This window comes from Dipodomys spectabilis, unplaced genomic scaffold (genome assembly GCF_019054845.1).
Source record: "Dipodomys spectabilis isolate Male_0828 unplaced genomic scaffold, ASM1905484v1 ptg000096l, whole genome shotgun sequence".
Taxonomy (NCBI): domain Eukaryota; kingdom Metazoa; phylum Chordata; class Mammalia; order Rodentia; family Heteromyidae; genus Dipodomys; species Dipodomys spectabilis.
Genome location: NW_024870773.1, coordinates 30,512,058 through 30,525,750, shown reverse-complemented (window position 1 = coordinate 30,525,750; position 13,693 = coordinate 30,512,058). Strand labels below are relative to the sequence as shown.

The 13,693-nt window shown below is 35.7% G+C and overlaps 1 protein-coding gene across 11 annotated transcripts in view; it reads right to left on the bottom strand.

Annotated features, from left to right (window-relative positions):
• Positions 1-13,693, bottom strand: part of Pard3 (par-3 family cell polarity regulator) — a 636,430-nt gene that overhangs the window by 261,063 nt on the left and 361,674 nt on the right. For all 11 annotated transcript variants that reach the window (XM_042685969.1, XM_042685972.1, XM_042685970.1 and 8 more), the window contains exons 8-10: positions 10,640-10,765; positions 8,832-9,214; positions 2,758-2,897 (exon numbers count right to left, since the gene is read on the bottom strand). In XM_042685969.1, the coding sequence (XP_042541903.1) occupies positions 2,758-2,897; positions 8,832-9,214; positions 10,640-10,765 (649 nt within the window). The remainder of the gene's footprint in view (positions 1-2,757; positions 2,898-8,831; positions 9,215-10,639; positions 10,766-13,693) is intronic.

Here is a 13,693-nt window from a genome sequence, read left to right as displayed (position 1 = left end):
CTCCCCCCACACACACAAAAGAAATAAGAACAAACAGATAGATCTAAAGTATGAACTTCATGCAAAACTTGATGAACTGAAGTGTTTTAGCTGCCTGGGTATTGCAGATTTTTTCAACACAAATTAAGGAAAGAGATGTTATTCTTAAAAAGTAGTAAAACTATATCAATAATATTTTGGTATAAACGTTGTAAGATTTAATGGTGTTTTACGAACAGTCATGAAAAAAATTTGCTTTCCTAAATAGTAAACACTAAATATTACAAAAAAATGATGACAAGTAGTAATCTGGGAGGAGAAGCAATAATTCATATCAGGTGTTTTTTTGTTGTTATTGGTTTTGTTTTGGGCTTTTTGTTTTTTAACTTTTAACAACACTGAGGTTTAATGTAGAGCCCTGTGGCTTACTAGTCAAGTGTTCTACCACTTAAGCCATGCCACCAGTCTTTTATTTTTGCTTAATTTTTTTGAGGGTCTCATATTTGTATCTATGTTGTGCTTGAGTACAATTGTCCTCTTTTTGCTTCCTAGTAGCTAGATTACAGCCATGTACCACCATTAACAGCTTTTCTTGGTTAGGGCTGGCCTAAAATCATGATCCTCCTGTCTTTACCTCTCACATAGGTGACACTATAGGCATGAACAACTGCACCTGCTCATTTTAGATTTTTTTCAGTGTTACAAGAGTATTCTAGCAGGAACAAGAGTTTCAGAACAGATCTTAGTAATTCTCACTGCCTTATTGTTTCTAGATGAAAATAGTATTTTAATCAAGGCAAATAGTTTGAATTTGTAGTATCAAAATTTCATGTCCTTAAAATATGATTTAAAACTCTGGCTTTTCTGTTAAAATGACGTTGTATAATTCCACATGCTGTTATTGATTCTAGGAAACAGGTAATGACAGTAGAGTTACAGAGTGAAAGGACGGGGCTTGGGGTTTAGCTTAGCAGAAGAGTGCCTGCCTGGCAAGCTCAAGGCCCTGAGTTCGGTCCTCAGCAATGGAAAAAAAAAGAAAGAAGAAAGAAAAGGTCCTAGACATGAAAGGAAAAATAGGCTGGGCACCTGATAAATTTTTTCCTGTACATAATTTGAAATATTCAGATATACAGCAACAATGTCTACTTAACTATCAATATTACATAAATGTGATTATAGGTTTTTAGAATAGTGAGTTTGAAAGACACAAAATTAAAATTCTGTATTTAAAACGAACCTGAAAACTACAGACTGAACAAACAGGTTGCAGGGCATTCTCACGACTTAAAAATCTTTGTGAAATACTGAAAGTAAAGTAAGTATGTGATGAAAGAGAGATGTAAAATCACAGGGATGATCTTTAGAAAAGAGGAAGAGGAAAAGAAGAAGAGGTAAATGTAAAGGAAGAAGAGAAGGAGCAAGGACAGGCAAGCAGTGGAAAGGATTCAGCGAGAAGCTTACCTGGCTTGTGCTAGGCAATATATCATATCAAGTTGTCAGTACTAACATAAAATTAAACAACAAAACATGTTTTAAGCTGAGTGTTGGTGGCTAATCTTAGCTACTCAGGAGCTGAGATCTTGTTCAAAGCCAGCCTGAACAGGAAAACTCCATGAGACTCTTATCTCCAATAAACCACTCAGAAAACCAGAAGTGGCACAGTGGCTCAAGTGGTAGAGACTAGACTTGAGCTGAAGAGCTGAACATGTTTTAAGAAATTATTTTTCAGAAGTTAGGAAGACTAGATCCAAGTCCCAACTAAGACTTTTACTAAATACAGAAAGGCCTGATAAGTTAGACTAAATGCCCTTCAAAATGTGCTGATACATACATAGGACCAAAAGGAAGGACTTAAAGAGTTAAGGCCCAAAGCACAGAGACGGGGAAAAAATAGAGAAGCTATCCTGTATTTCCTTTACCGTAAATAAATATTCTGGAGAATTCAATGTGAGTGTGTTTGAAAACTACAGATAAATGGGCATAGTGCTAAGCTTACTTTAATATCAATGTTTAAGAAAAGTTGATAAAGAAACACAGTATCTGCTTAATAAGAACATGGGCCGTGAGAGGCTGGGAGTGTAGCTCAGGGTTAAAGCATTTGCCTGAGGACTTGGGTTCTATCCCAAGAAGCACAAAAACAAGCATAGTATATTTTCTGAAGAAAACACTAAGAAAAAAAACTAATAAAATGCAATGTTTCTTAATCTGACCCCCTTTTATTCGTATGTGCACAGAGCAGATCTTCTCACAAATAGGAATTAGGTATAAGTGTGTATTTCCGTGATGGTGTCTAAGGTCAGAGAACAACAATGGCAAAAAAAAAAAAAAAAAAATCATGAAAACAAAATTTGTTTTTTAAAATTCTTCAAAATTTGTTTAACTTTTCCTGACTTGTCTCCATTCATTCTATATGACACCATATCAAACTTTTCAAGACATGATTCTTTATTTGCTTCATTTGTATTTGTTCTGATTACAAGGTAGATAGCTTTTTTACACTGCCAGACATCTAGCTATATAAACCTATCTACATAGTATTTATACAGTGACAAAATGTTACCTTATCTTATAAAGTATGTCTGAGTAACTAAAACTTTATAAGTAATCTACAATAAAAGGAATCCTATCATTAGACAATAAGGAAAAATGGAAACTAGAACACAAATACAGTGTCTGTGATACATAATTCTGCTAAAATATGTAATTTCCTACTTGACAAAAAGTGTTAAAAATTGACTCTCTCAAACGGGAGCTTTATGGGCATCAAAAGACACTCACCTCTATCAGCCTATCTCCTGCCTTAAGTCTGCCATCTTGGATGGCAGCCCCTCGTGGGAGGATGTTCTTCACATAAATTGGAGCGGAGCCACCTATTGTCACGTCTCGTGAGGTGATGCTGAATCCCAAACCTTCTGTTCCTAAACATGTAACAGAGAAAAGTCAGTAAATAACATAGCATCTTAATATTATATATGTATCCTCGAAAGGATCTGTTATTTTCTCTTCCTGAACCTCACATTTTGTAATGTTAACAATGGTCCCTTAGTCCTCTAATACTTTAAAAGTGGTAACACATTTTTCAAAAGAGACTAAATTATAAAAGGTTCAAGCAGTTTACCTATCAAAAGCCAATAATCTTTTGCCAATCTTCTAAAAGACAAAAAAGCTTAATATAAATATAAGTGCCACATTTTTAAAATCAATTTTGTCTTTCAGTAAGTGGTGAACATAATTGTTTGACTCAAAGAAAAAATATTTCTCTTACAATTCTTAGTACTTTAAAAACAAGTTTTATCACACAAAAGTGATGTTTAGATTTGAAAAGAAGATGGACCAAGGAAAAGAAAAGATCCAGGAAGATGAAAACAGCAAAATAAATAATATTTTAAATAGAAGTAGCAGACCCTAACCAAACCACAATCACAGCAATTTGCTGAAATCTCAAACCATAGGATCTTTGTCAAGCTCTTTTCTAATTAACCTGTATCTTATTATATATTCCCCATCCTCAGGAAAAAAAAAAAAAAAAAGCAAATTACTCAATGAAAACTTCATTTCTGATCAGTGCTACCTAATTTGGGAATCACATTATTGTGTTTAAAGGTACTGAAATTAATGAGACATTTGTAAATTACTCTCTGTTTTCTATAATTTAAATTCTTAGTTCTTTGACAGATTTCTTGACAAGCAATCTTCTAAACTCAAGACAGTGTAGAAAAGGGGTTAAATGTCAGTAGAATCGACATGTAATAAGCCAAAATGTGATAAGAAAAAAAAAGTGAAGATAATAGTAAATTTCTAATGAACCACAGAATTCTCATAACAGTTCTAATAATGAGTAATCGCTACCTAAGCTTTGTTAAAAACCAAGCAAAACAACAACAAAATTGGCTTCTTAACATATTAGGTTTGATTTCAGCTAGAAATCACTTTAGGAATATTCTCTGTCATTATGATAGAACAGAGAGATCTGTAAAGAGCAAAAATCTAGAAGTGTGTATAATTTGACATTGCACTCATGGAAACTATGAAAAAAGTGTATAAAATTTGGAAGCAGAAAATTATAGGTGAATAAAAGAAGTAACAGAAAAGAGAAGCAAATACTCAGAAATACGTACAACAAAATCCACATAAATATTTCCAAGTTCAGACCAAACGTTCATTTATTTCCACTCTAAAATCACTTTGATGTGCCTAGACTGTTAATTTCTTCAGTCTTCCATGATGAAAACCAGAATGGCATATTGTCTATATGAAATTTTCCTAATTATTCTTCTGGGACTTTTCCATATGTCTCTGTGCCTTCAAAGAACTCTAATGACTTGCAATAACATTTATTAAGAATGAACTCTAAATTATTCCTTTGCAATATTAATTTGTAGGGAATACAAAGACTGTTATATGAACCTCAATTCTATTAAAATATCAGCAATAACCCCTAAATCTGTAAGCTAAAAGTTCAAGCAATGACCTTTAAAAGAAAGATAAATAGATATCAATTTTCATTCAGCAAAGCCAACAAAAGATTTTGCTCTGACTGAAATAGATTACTGACCTTCTCCTCTGACTTTATTAAAAAGCTAATTTCTACCAAAGAGCAGGATGTTTCATAATTCCAAAATGGCAATAAATATTAAGAAATCTTCATTATGTGAACAGGAACACTGAAGCTACCCTATTTTGTCATATTAAATGACAGAGTTCCAAAAATATGCCAAGGAGTTGTTATCCTGAAGGTTTCTTAGCACTAAAAAGCACTAGGAATTTAAATAATTGCTGTCACTCCAAAGCATGTTACTTTGAACTGAATTTAGAGTTAAGACTAATGTGCAATGTTATTAATGTACTTTATTAAAAGTCTTAAATGTTTCAATAGTTGGAAAAAAACATTATGGGCTAGCTACAATGAAATCTATTTAATTCTCATGCAAAGATAACTATATTTAGTCCTAAATAAAGACAGTCCACATTCTTCTGCTGACCTAATTATAGTACATATAAGTTATATGTTTCTGTTAAATGCTTGTAAGTACTGGTAGCATGCACAGACAGGATGTACTTTGTGCTCTACATTTCATTCTTAGCAAATAACAATCAAGATATATCCATGATCTGGGCACTGGTGGCTCACACCTGAAATTCTAGCTACTCAGGAAGCTGAGATAGAAAGATAGCAGCTCAAAACCAGCCTAGGCAGAAAAGTCTATGAGACGCTAATCTCCAATAAACCATTATAAATTCAGAAGTGGAGGTGTGGCTCAAGAGGTACAGCACCAAGCTTATGGGAAAAAGCTAAGCAAGATCAGGTGGCCCTGGGTTCAAAACACAGACACACACATACACAAAGGGAAAGAGAGGGAGGGAAGGGTAGGGACTATGGGGACTTAGGTTACACAAGATCAGAAAAATATGTAAAAGAAAATCAATGTTTCTAATTTTCTTACATAGAAATTAATTTGAAAATTAGCTTGTATAAATCCAATTATGCATCTCTAACTGCTATTAAAACAATACTACAAATTCTAGCAAGTAAATTTTCACTTCATTAAAAAAAGTTCGTATTAAGCCAGGGCACCAGTGACTCATTCCTGTAATCCTAGCTACACAGAAGGCTGAGCTCTGAAGATTGCAGTCTGAAGCTAGCCCTAGCAGGAAGGTACATGAGACCCTTAGGTGTAATTAATCACACAAAAGGCCAGAAGTGGAACTATGCCTTAAGTGGTAGAGTGCTATCCTTGAACAAAAACATCCAAGGACAGTTTCCAAGGCCATGAGTTCAAACCCAAGGACTAGTGCATACACACTGTGGGCATGCATGCACGCACGCACACACACACACACACACACACACACACACACACACACACACACACACACACACACACACACAGAGTTCATATTATATTACAAGGTATTATACATACTGTGTGAAAAATATAATTAAATCCTAACTTTGATTATAAAAAAGAAACAGTACTTTTGAAGTAATAGTATGACAATGGTCAAAGCAAAATACTATACCTTTGCTGAGAGATTCTAAGTAGAATTTGTTTTTATACAACTACATTTGTGGTTCTTGAAATCTATCTATCTATCTATCTATCTATCTATCTATCTATCTATCTATCTATCTATCTATCTATGTGTGTGTGTGTGTGTATATATATATATATATATATACACATATACATATATATAGGTTATGAACTAGTCTGTTCTTCAAGTACAGAAAAAAAGTGGAGGATCTGATCTTCCTCTGGTTTGGGATTGGGCAGTAGATAGAACACTCTTCTAGTGACATGCCTCTTATATACAGAGACAAGCTGTCAATACCTGGTTATGACAAGCAAGTATTTGATGCTTGAAAGCCAGTAACTAATGCTGCAATGAACATGGTTGTGCTGGTGACATTAGTGTGGGTTGGTTTGTGGTGATTTGGGTTAATGCCCAGGAGTGGGATTGCTGTGTCATAGGGAAGCTCTATGTTTAGTCTTTTGAGGACTGGCCATACTGCTTTTCAGAGTGGTTGAACAAGTTTACATTCTCACCAACAGTGTAGCAATGGTCCCTTTGGCCACATCCCTGCCCACATCTGTTATTATTAGTTTTCTTGATAAGGGCCATTCTAACTGAGGTGAGGTGGAATCTCAGTGTTGTTTTGATCTGCATTTCTTTTATGGCCAGAGATGTTGTTTACCATATCTAAGATATCGAACCAACCCAGATGCCCCTCAGTGGATGAACAGATCAAGAAAATGCGGTATGTACACACAATATATTCTATGCTTCCATCAGAAAGAACAACATTGTCCTATTCATAAGGAAATGGGAAGACTTGGAAAAAATTATATTACACGAAGTAAGCCAGACCCAAAACATATAAGCTGCATTGTTTCCCTCATTTCCAATAACCAGAATATGTCTATAAATGTACAAGTTAATCCAATGGATAGTAAAAGACAAATAATTACACTTGGACAAGATTAATTAAACTGTACTCTAAGCATCCTCACACTGAAAACAAAGGAGAAAATTCTTAGGAGAGGATCAAAATGATGTTTATCAAAATAAACTCCTAGAAATGGAAACAAAAGGTTTTTTTTTTAGTGTACTGTTTACAGTTCTTTCTTGTTCTCTTTCTATTTTTGATTTCTATACCTTTTATTTTGTATATAAGTTTATCTGATTTACGGAAGGGACAATGGGTAAACTAATTCAACTGTGATACTTAGTAGACACTATGTTAGAAATGAACTTTACAACGGGGGAGGAAGGGAGGGGGGAAATGTAGGAGAAAATGAAGGAGGGGGTAACACTGTTCAAAAAGGAAAGAAATGTACTCATTACTTTATGTAATTGTAACCCTTGTGTTAAAAAAAAAAAAGCCAGTAACTAGAAATAAAGAACTTGTAGTTCACATAAAGTTTAGGGAACAAAATGATTTAGAAAGGAAATTGTAGTTTCAGAGTTTACAACCTTGTAAACATTGTCCCAACAGGGCATCAGTGGTTCATGCCTATAATCCTAGCTACTCAGGAGGCTAAGATCTAAAGATTGCAGTTTGAAGCCAGCTTGGGCAGAAAAGTTGGTGAGCCTCTTATCTCCAATAAAAACTTAGAAAAAGCAGGAAGTGGTGATATGGTAAAATGCTAACTTTGAGCACAAAGAGGTTGAGGGACAGAGACCAGGACCTGAGTTCAAGCCCCAGGACTGGCAAGAAAAAAGAGAAGGGGAAGGGAAGAAAGGAAAAGGGAGGGGAAGAAAGGAAAAGGGAGGGGAGGGGAGGGGAAGAGAGGGGAGGAGAGGGGAGGGGAGAGGAGGAGAGGAGAGGGGAGGAGAGGGGAGAGGAGGAGAGGGGAGGGGAGGAGAGGGGAAGAGAGGGGAGGAGAGGGGAGGAGAGGGGAGGAGAGGGGAGGGAAAACATTGTCCCAAAAGTAAAGAAAAATGGTTTGATGTCAGGAGATAGAAAATGTTGCAGTACGAACATGCTTCTGATACCATGTAATCTAAAGAAATCACTCTGCATGAATTTATATCCACTGCAAAAGTTAGTTGAACTCATAAAAATATTTTATGTAATGACACTATTTTGAAAGATATGATTATAAAATATATCAAAACCCTATGCACATGGACCCAGTATCCATGGGTAAAGGATCTTTAGTAAATTCCAAGAAGGCAGTCTAGAGGCTCGGTGACCTGCTAAGAACCCACAACAGTCTCGGACATCTATCTGGGTCACCAAAATGCTGGGGCTAGAATGGCCAAGCTTTACAATCTTCCTTAAAACCTGTGTCTAGATAGCAAGTGGCTAAGTCAAATGATGAAATAAATCCTCACTGTGGTTCTGGGTTTGACAGCAAGGCCATGAAATGTCTGTCATTCATGATCAAAATCTTACCATAACACTTTACTTCTCGTTCCTTGTAAATGTATGCTATAAAGTTTTATTCTTTGAATTTTGTATTTTTATTCACATGCCACAAGATGAATCTGAGAATCATAAAATGTAATCTTATATAATATGTTCAAAAGCAAGTTACTGCTGGGCAAAGTGGTGCCTGCCTACAATCCTAGTACTCAGGAAGCTGAGCCAGGAAGAATATGAGGTCAAGGCCATTTGGGGCTGTATGGTAAAAGCCTTTCTTTCTAAAAATAAAAAAGCAAGTTGCTTTTAAAACTTATACAGTGCTGGGCTGGGGATGTCGCTCAGTAGAAGAGCACTTGCCAAGTATATGCAAGGTCCAGAATTCTACTGCCCAGCAGCACAAAACAAAAGTCAAGATGTTTTTAGGTGGTTAGTTTTTCTTTAAAAGCAATTGCATCAAACAAGTAAATACGACAGGTGATACCTTTCTTAAGTTGGATATTGAGCCGCTTGCCTACTTTCTTGGTGTTATAACCACTGCTTGCACTGGAACTAAATACATTCTGTGGGACCAGCACTGGGGCTGATGGTGGCTTGGTGGAAGGGTGTGCACTATGAGGTAGTCTTGGGGGAGTGTCTATATGCTCAGGTGGGTGGTTCATTCTGGACGCTCTCTGCAATGCATGAGGCCCAGCACTGTTCACACTCCTGTTATCCGAATACTGGCTGTCTGGGCTGAAGCGGCTGGAATAGTAGTTGTTCTTCTCGCTTTGGGAGAGTTGTTCATACTGCTCTTTATTTGAAGCAGGGACCACATGGAACCAAATGATGGGTGTACGCATGGCTTGGCGGAACATATGTTGTGCTCTGGGTATGAGAAAAAAAAATGGAAAATTAGCAAATGAAGACTGGCAGACTAGAAGATATCATGAGCTTAATTAAGTATACTAATTAAGCAATAAGAACTGACAGACTGTTGAAATTGAAAAGCAAAATTCTGATAACCCATTTATTAATTAAGTTTGCAAGCTCTGATATCAGCAGAGCTTGTTTCTCCAAATATAATTTCTCATTCTCTAAATAAAAATACTAGAACTATCTATGACAATAAAATATTGTGCCTTTACTTTCAAGATTTTTAAATATAAGCATATTCTAATTTTAATATTAACAAAATCAAACACGGTCTTTCTCTTACAATATTACCCAACAACTTGTAAAAATCATAAAATAATTCCTTACAAAGGGACCATTTGAGTTTTCAAAGTAACAAGTATCTGTATACTTAGGAAGCTATAAGAAGCAATTAACTATTCATTACTTACTACCAAAATTAATTCAAGTATGAAAAATCCCACAGTAAAACAGCACTGATTGGTAGCTCATGTCTGAAATCCTACCTAATAGGGAGGTGGAGATCTGAGAATTGAGGTTCAAAGCCAGCCTGAGCAGAAAAGTCCATGAGAACACTCCTATTAACTAACAAAATGCTAAAATTGGGCATGTGGCTCAAGTAGTAGAGTGCCAGCCTTGAGTAAAAAAGCTAAAGGACAGCATCTAGCCCTTGAGTTCAAGGCCCATCACTGGTACAATTTTTTTTTTTTAATTCCAGAAACATGAACCCCCACAAGCCAAACCAACAAAAAAAACAACCGAAACACCTAGGGTGGCGTAGCTCAGTGGTAGAGCACCTGCTTTGCAGGTATAAAATCCTGAGTTCCATCTGCAGCTCTGCAGAACAGGACACCAATCCAGCCAAAATTGTTCCAAGTGTTAACCAGTAGAGTGGACCGAGGGGCCTTCAATCAGCTCCCACAGCTTGTCAGTTTTCCAATCAGCTCTCCCTTATTTGCTTAATAGGAAGCAGCCTTTTTTTTTTTTTTAAATGAATAGAGCTGAGTCACAATAAAGAGAATCTGAATAAGGCACAATATTTACTCGTTTATACTGTGACATTATATGCAATGACATTATATGCAATGAAGTTGGAAATATGAGTCTGAACAGCTGAGCCCAGTGGTGAACTTTTTAAAAGGTGAGAAACCAGCAGAATTGTCAAGCCTAACTTGGTCCCATAACATTTTAAAAAGCATTCTATTGGTCAGATGGCATTCTGAAATATACGCTAATGGTAGTAATTAACTTGAGTTGGGTTAAAATTTTAAAAGCTAGATAATGGCATAAAACACTCCTCTTCAGTACCCAAGACTCAGGCATGCTAGAGCGCGGCAGCTGACTATACTCCAGCAGCCTAAATCGAAGAAGGATCATGGCACAGTCTCATACACTTACTGTTCAAATCTTCTATTTCGAAGGTCGCCATCATTAATCCTGACAATGCAATCATTCTCATGAAAAAGATTTTCTTGCTCAGCTTTACCACCTTTCTCCAGTCGCTTTACTAACAACCCCAGGGTTCTGGAATGTTAAGAATTCACATGGTTACACATATAGTAATTCTATTATACACAATGCCTTATTGCTTTAATGATGGCATGGTATATTTAAAGATTCCTTTATAAGAGGTTGCGTTATAGATAATTACTATATTTTTAAATAACACTAGGAAAAAATTCACAACAGTCTAAATGATATGTAGAAATGGACATTTTCAATAAATGTAAGATAATTTTCTAGCTCATCACTATTACATCTCTCAAGCTAACTGTAAACTACCCTCTCTGAAAAGGCTGTGAAGAAGTGATAGAGGGACTGGGACTGACTGGAGTATATTTTAAACATGTATGGGAAGGCAACATGAATCCCCTCTCCCACAACTCATGTAAGATAATGTAAGCTTACACTATGTAAGCTCCAAATAGATCCTGTCTATGATTCAGAGGGTACAGTAGTGTGGAGCACAGATGAGCATATGACTTTGGCTGTCTTGTTTGGTATGCTGCTAATGACAATCTATGTCTTTCTATGTAGAAAGGCAACAAGAAATGGCTGGCCTCATTGAATAGAAGTTTGGGAAGGTTAATTCTTGTTAGAGCTCTTAACTAAGGTAAGTTGCTACCAGTTTAATTTGAAGGAAAATATGGTTCAAATCATGCCAGTTACAATTTACCTCTTTCTTACACATGTAAGCTAAAGATTACTCAAGCTAAAGATTAAGTAGAAGTCTAAATAAACTTAGAAACTAAGAGGAAAAGAAATACTAATGTAGTTTGTCTAGAACATAAGCTTCTTCTTTCCTTTTTAAAAAATTATCTTCAAATAGTAGTAAAACACTGTTTCAATTTAACATGTCCATTTCTGTGCTCAACGCATCTTGATCAGAGCCATCGCTTCAATCATTCTTCCATCTCTCCTATCACTTGTCTCATCAAGTTTCTAATTCTATTTTTACATATGTACTTTGAGTATTATAACTTTATCAGCCATTCCCTCTTTCCATTCCACCAGGCCCACCCTGTTAGCCTCAATCTCTCTTAGTCAAGACACGTTTCAGCTTGCTGATATTAACTTTGTTAGACCATCTTTTAACTATTCAAAGGGGCTATACCACGGAATCTTACTCCTGTGTATATTACACCTTAGTCAGTTGGTTCTATACACATTTTCATATATGTTTACATTTCAGATCTAATATCCACATGAGACAAAACATGCGCCCTTTGTCTTTCTGAGCCTGGTTTACTTCATTCAATATGATATTTACCAGGTCCATTCATTTCCCTGCAAATGACATACTATTATGCCTAATAGATGAATAAAAGTGTATCATGTGTGTGTGGGGGGGGGGGGGGAAGAGATATTCTCTTGATCTGTTTATTGGTTGTGTGGCTCCGGGGCTGTTTCTTGGCTAGTGGAATAATGTTCCAATAAACATGGATGTACAATTACCTTTACTATATTCTGACTTGCAATGTTTCAGATAAATACATAAAAGTGCTATTTCTAGGTCATAGGGTAATATAAAGTTGTTGTTGTTGTTTTTTGAGGAATCTCCATACTGCTTCCATATCAGATGCACTAACTCACTTCCTACCAACAGTGTATGGTCTCTTCTCCCCTGCATTGCTGCCAACATTTACTGTTTGAACATAAGTTTCTTAACTTCCAAGGCAGGGTACTCTATGTATCCTGGGACAAACAATAAACACTTTTTTGAGATGTAGGTGTTTATAACTAGTTGTAACTGCTATTATTTACTTGTTGATTGATAAACATTCTGTATTATAATTCCATGTAAAGTTAGACTCCACTCAAAAAGCCAATACCAAAATTTAGAATTATTCATATATTAAAATTTAAGACAGTATAATTCCTAATCAATTCTATATACTTTCTTTTTTTTCTTTTCTTCTTTTTTTTGGGGTCTGGTTGTGGGGCCTGAACTCTGGGACTGGGCGCTATTCCTCGGCTCTTCTGCTCAAGGCTAGCGCTCTACCACTTGAGCCACAGCGCCACTTCCAGCTTTTTTCTTTTTGCTTATGTGGTGCTGAGGAATCGAACCCAGGGCCTCAGGCATGCAAAGCAAGCACTCTACCACTGAGCCACCTTTCCAGCCCCAATTCTATACATTTTCTAGTAGAACTGCAATTTGCAATACCCTGTGTATGCTTTCCAGTAGAAATAGAAATATATTCTATCAGCTATCGCTTCCAAACTTTGGCAGCAATTATTGTATCTTTTCTATAACCATTTATCTCATTTACTTGTCACATACACACCTTATCTCTACTACTGCATTTGTAAGCTACTAGAAGATGGAGAAGATGGGATTCAATAATATACACTCAAGCACTTAGCTAGTAATAAGATCTGATAAATGAAACTAAATGAATAGATGATTGAGTTTGGCTGAGGCAAACAAGTCTCATAATTCCAATATGCCTCTGCAATACAGAATTCAGTCAGCAGAATACACATATAGAGCTTCTTGATTTCCACTAAAGTATCATTTATCCTAAAGATATCCTTGAATTAAGTTGAAGTAAAAATCCTACTTCACTTTTTATTTTGCAGTTTAACCTTCTTAATTTTGTGAATATTTATAAACATCTCAATTTAATTCATTTAATTTATTTAATAAATTACTATTTATTATCAAATATGTTAAAGAGGCATTATACGAGGACAGAGTCTATCAAATTCCAAGAAGAGTAAAAAGAGATAATTCATAAATTGTCTTTTGTAAACTTACCAGTTGAGGATTAGCATCGGTTAGTTTTGGGTCCGAAAGCTATTAACTGTGAGTTGTTAGAAACAAGTAGGTAATTTTTGGTTTCTGACTACCACATACTGGAACTAAGTAAACATGTAAAAATTATCTCAACTAAAAGGTAATGGGCATCAGAAATTTAAGTGTCTCAATTTATATTTGGGTAGAATAGATCC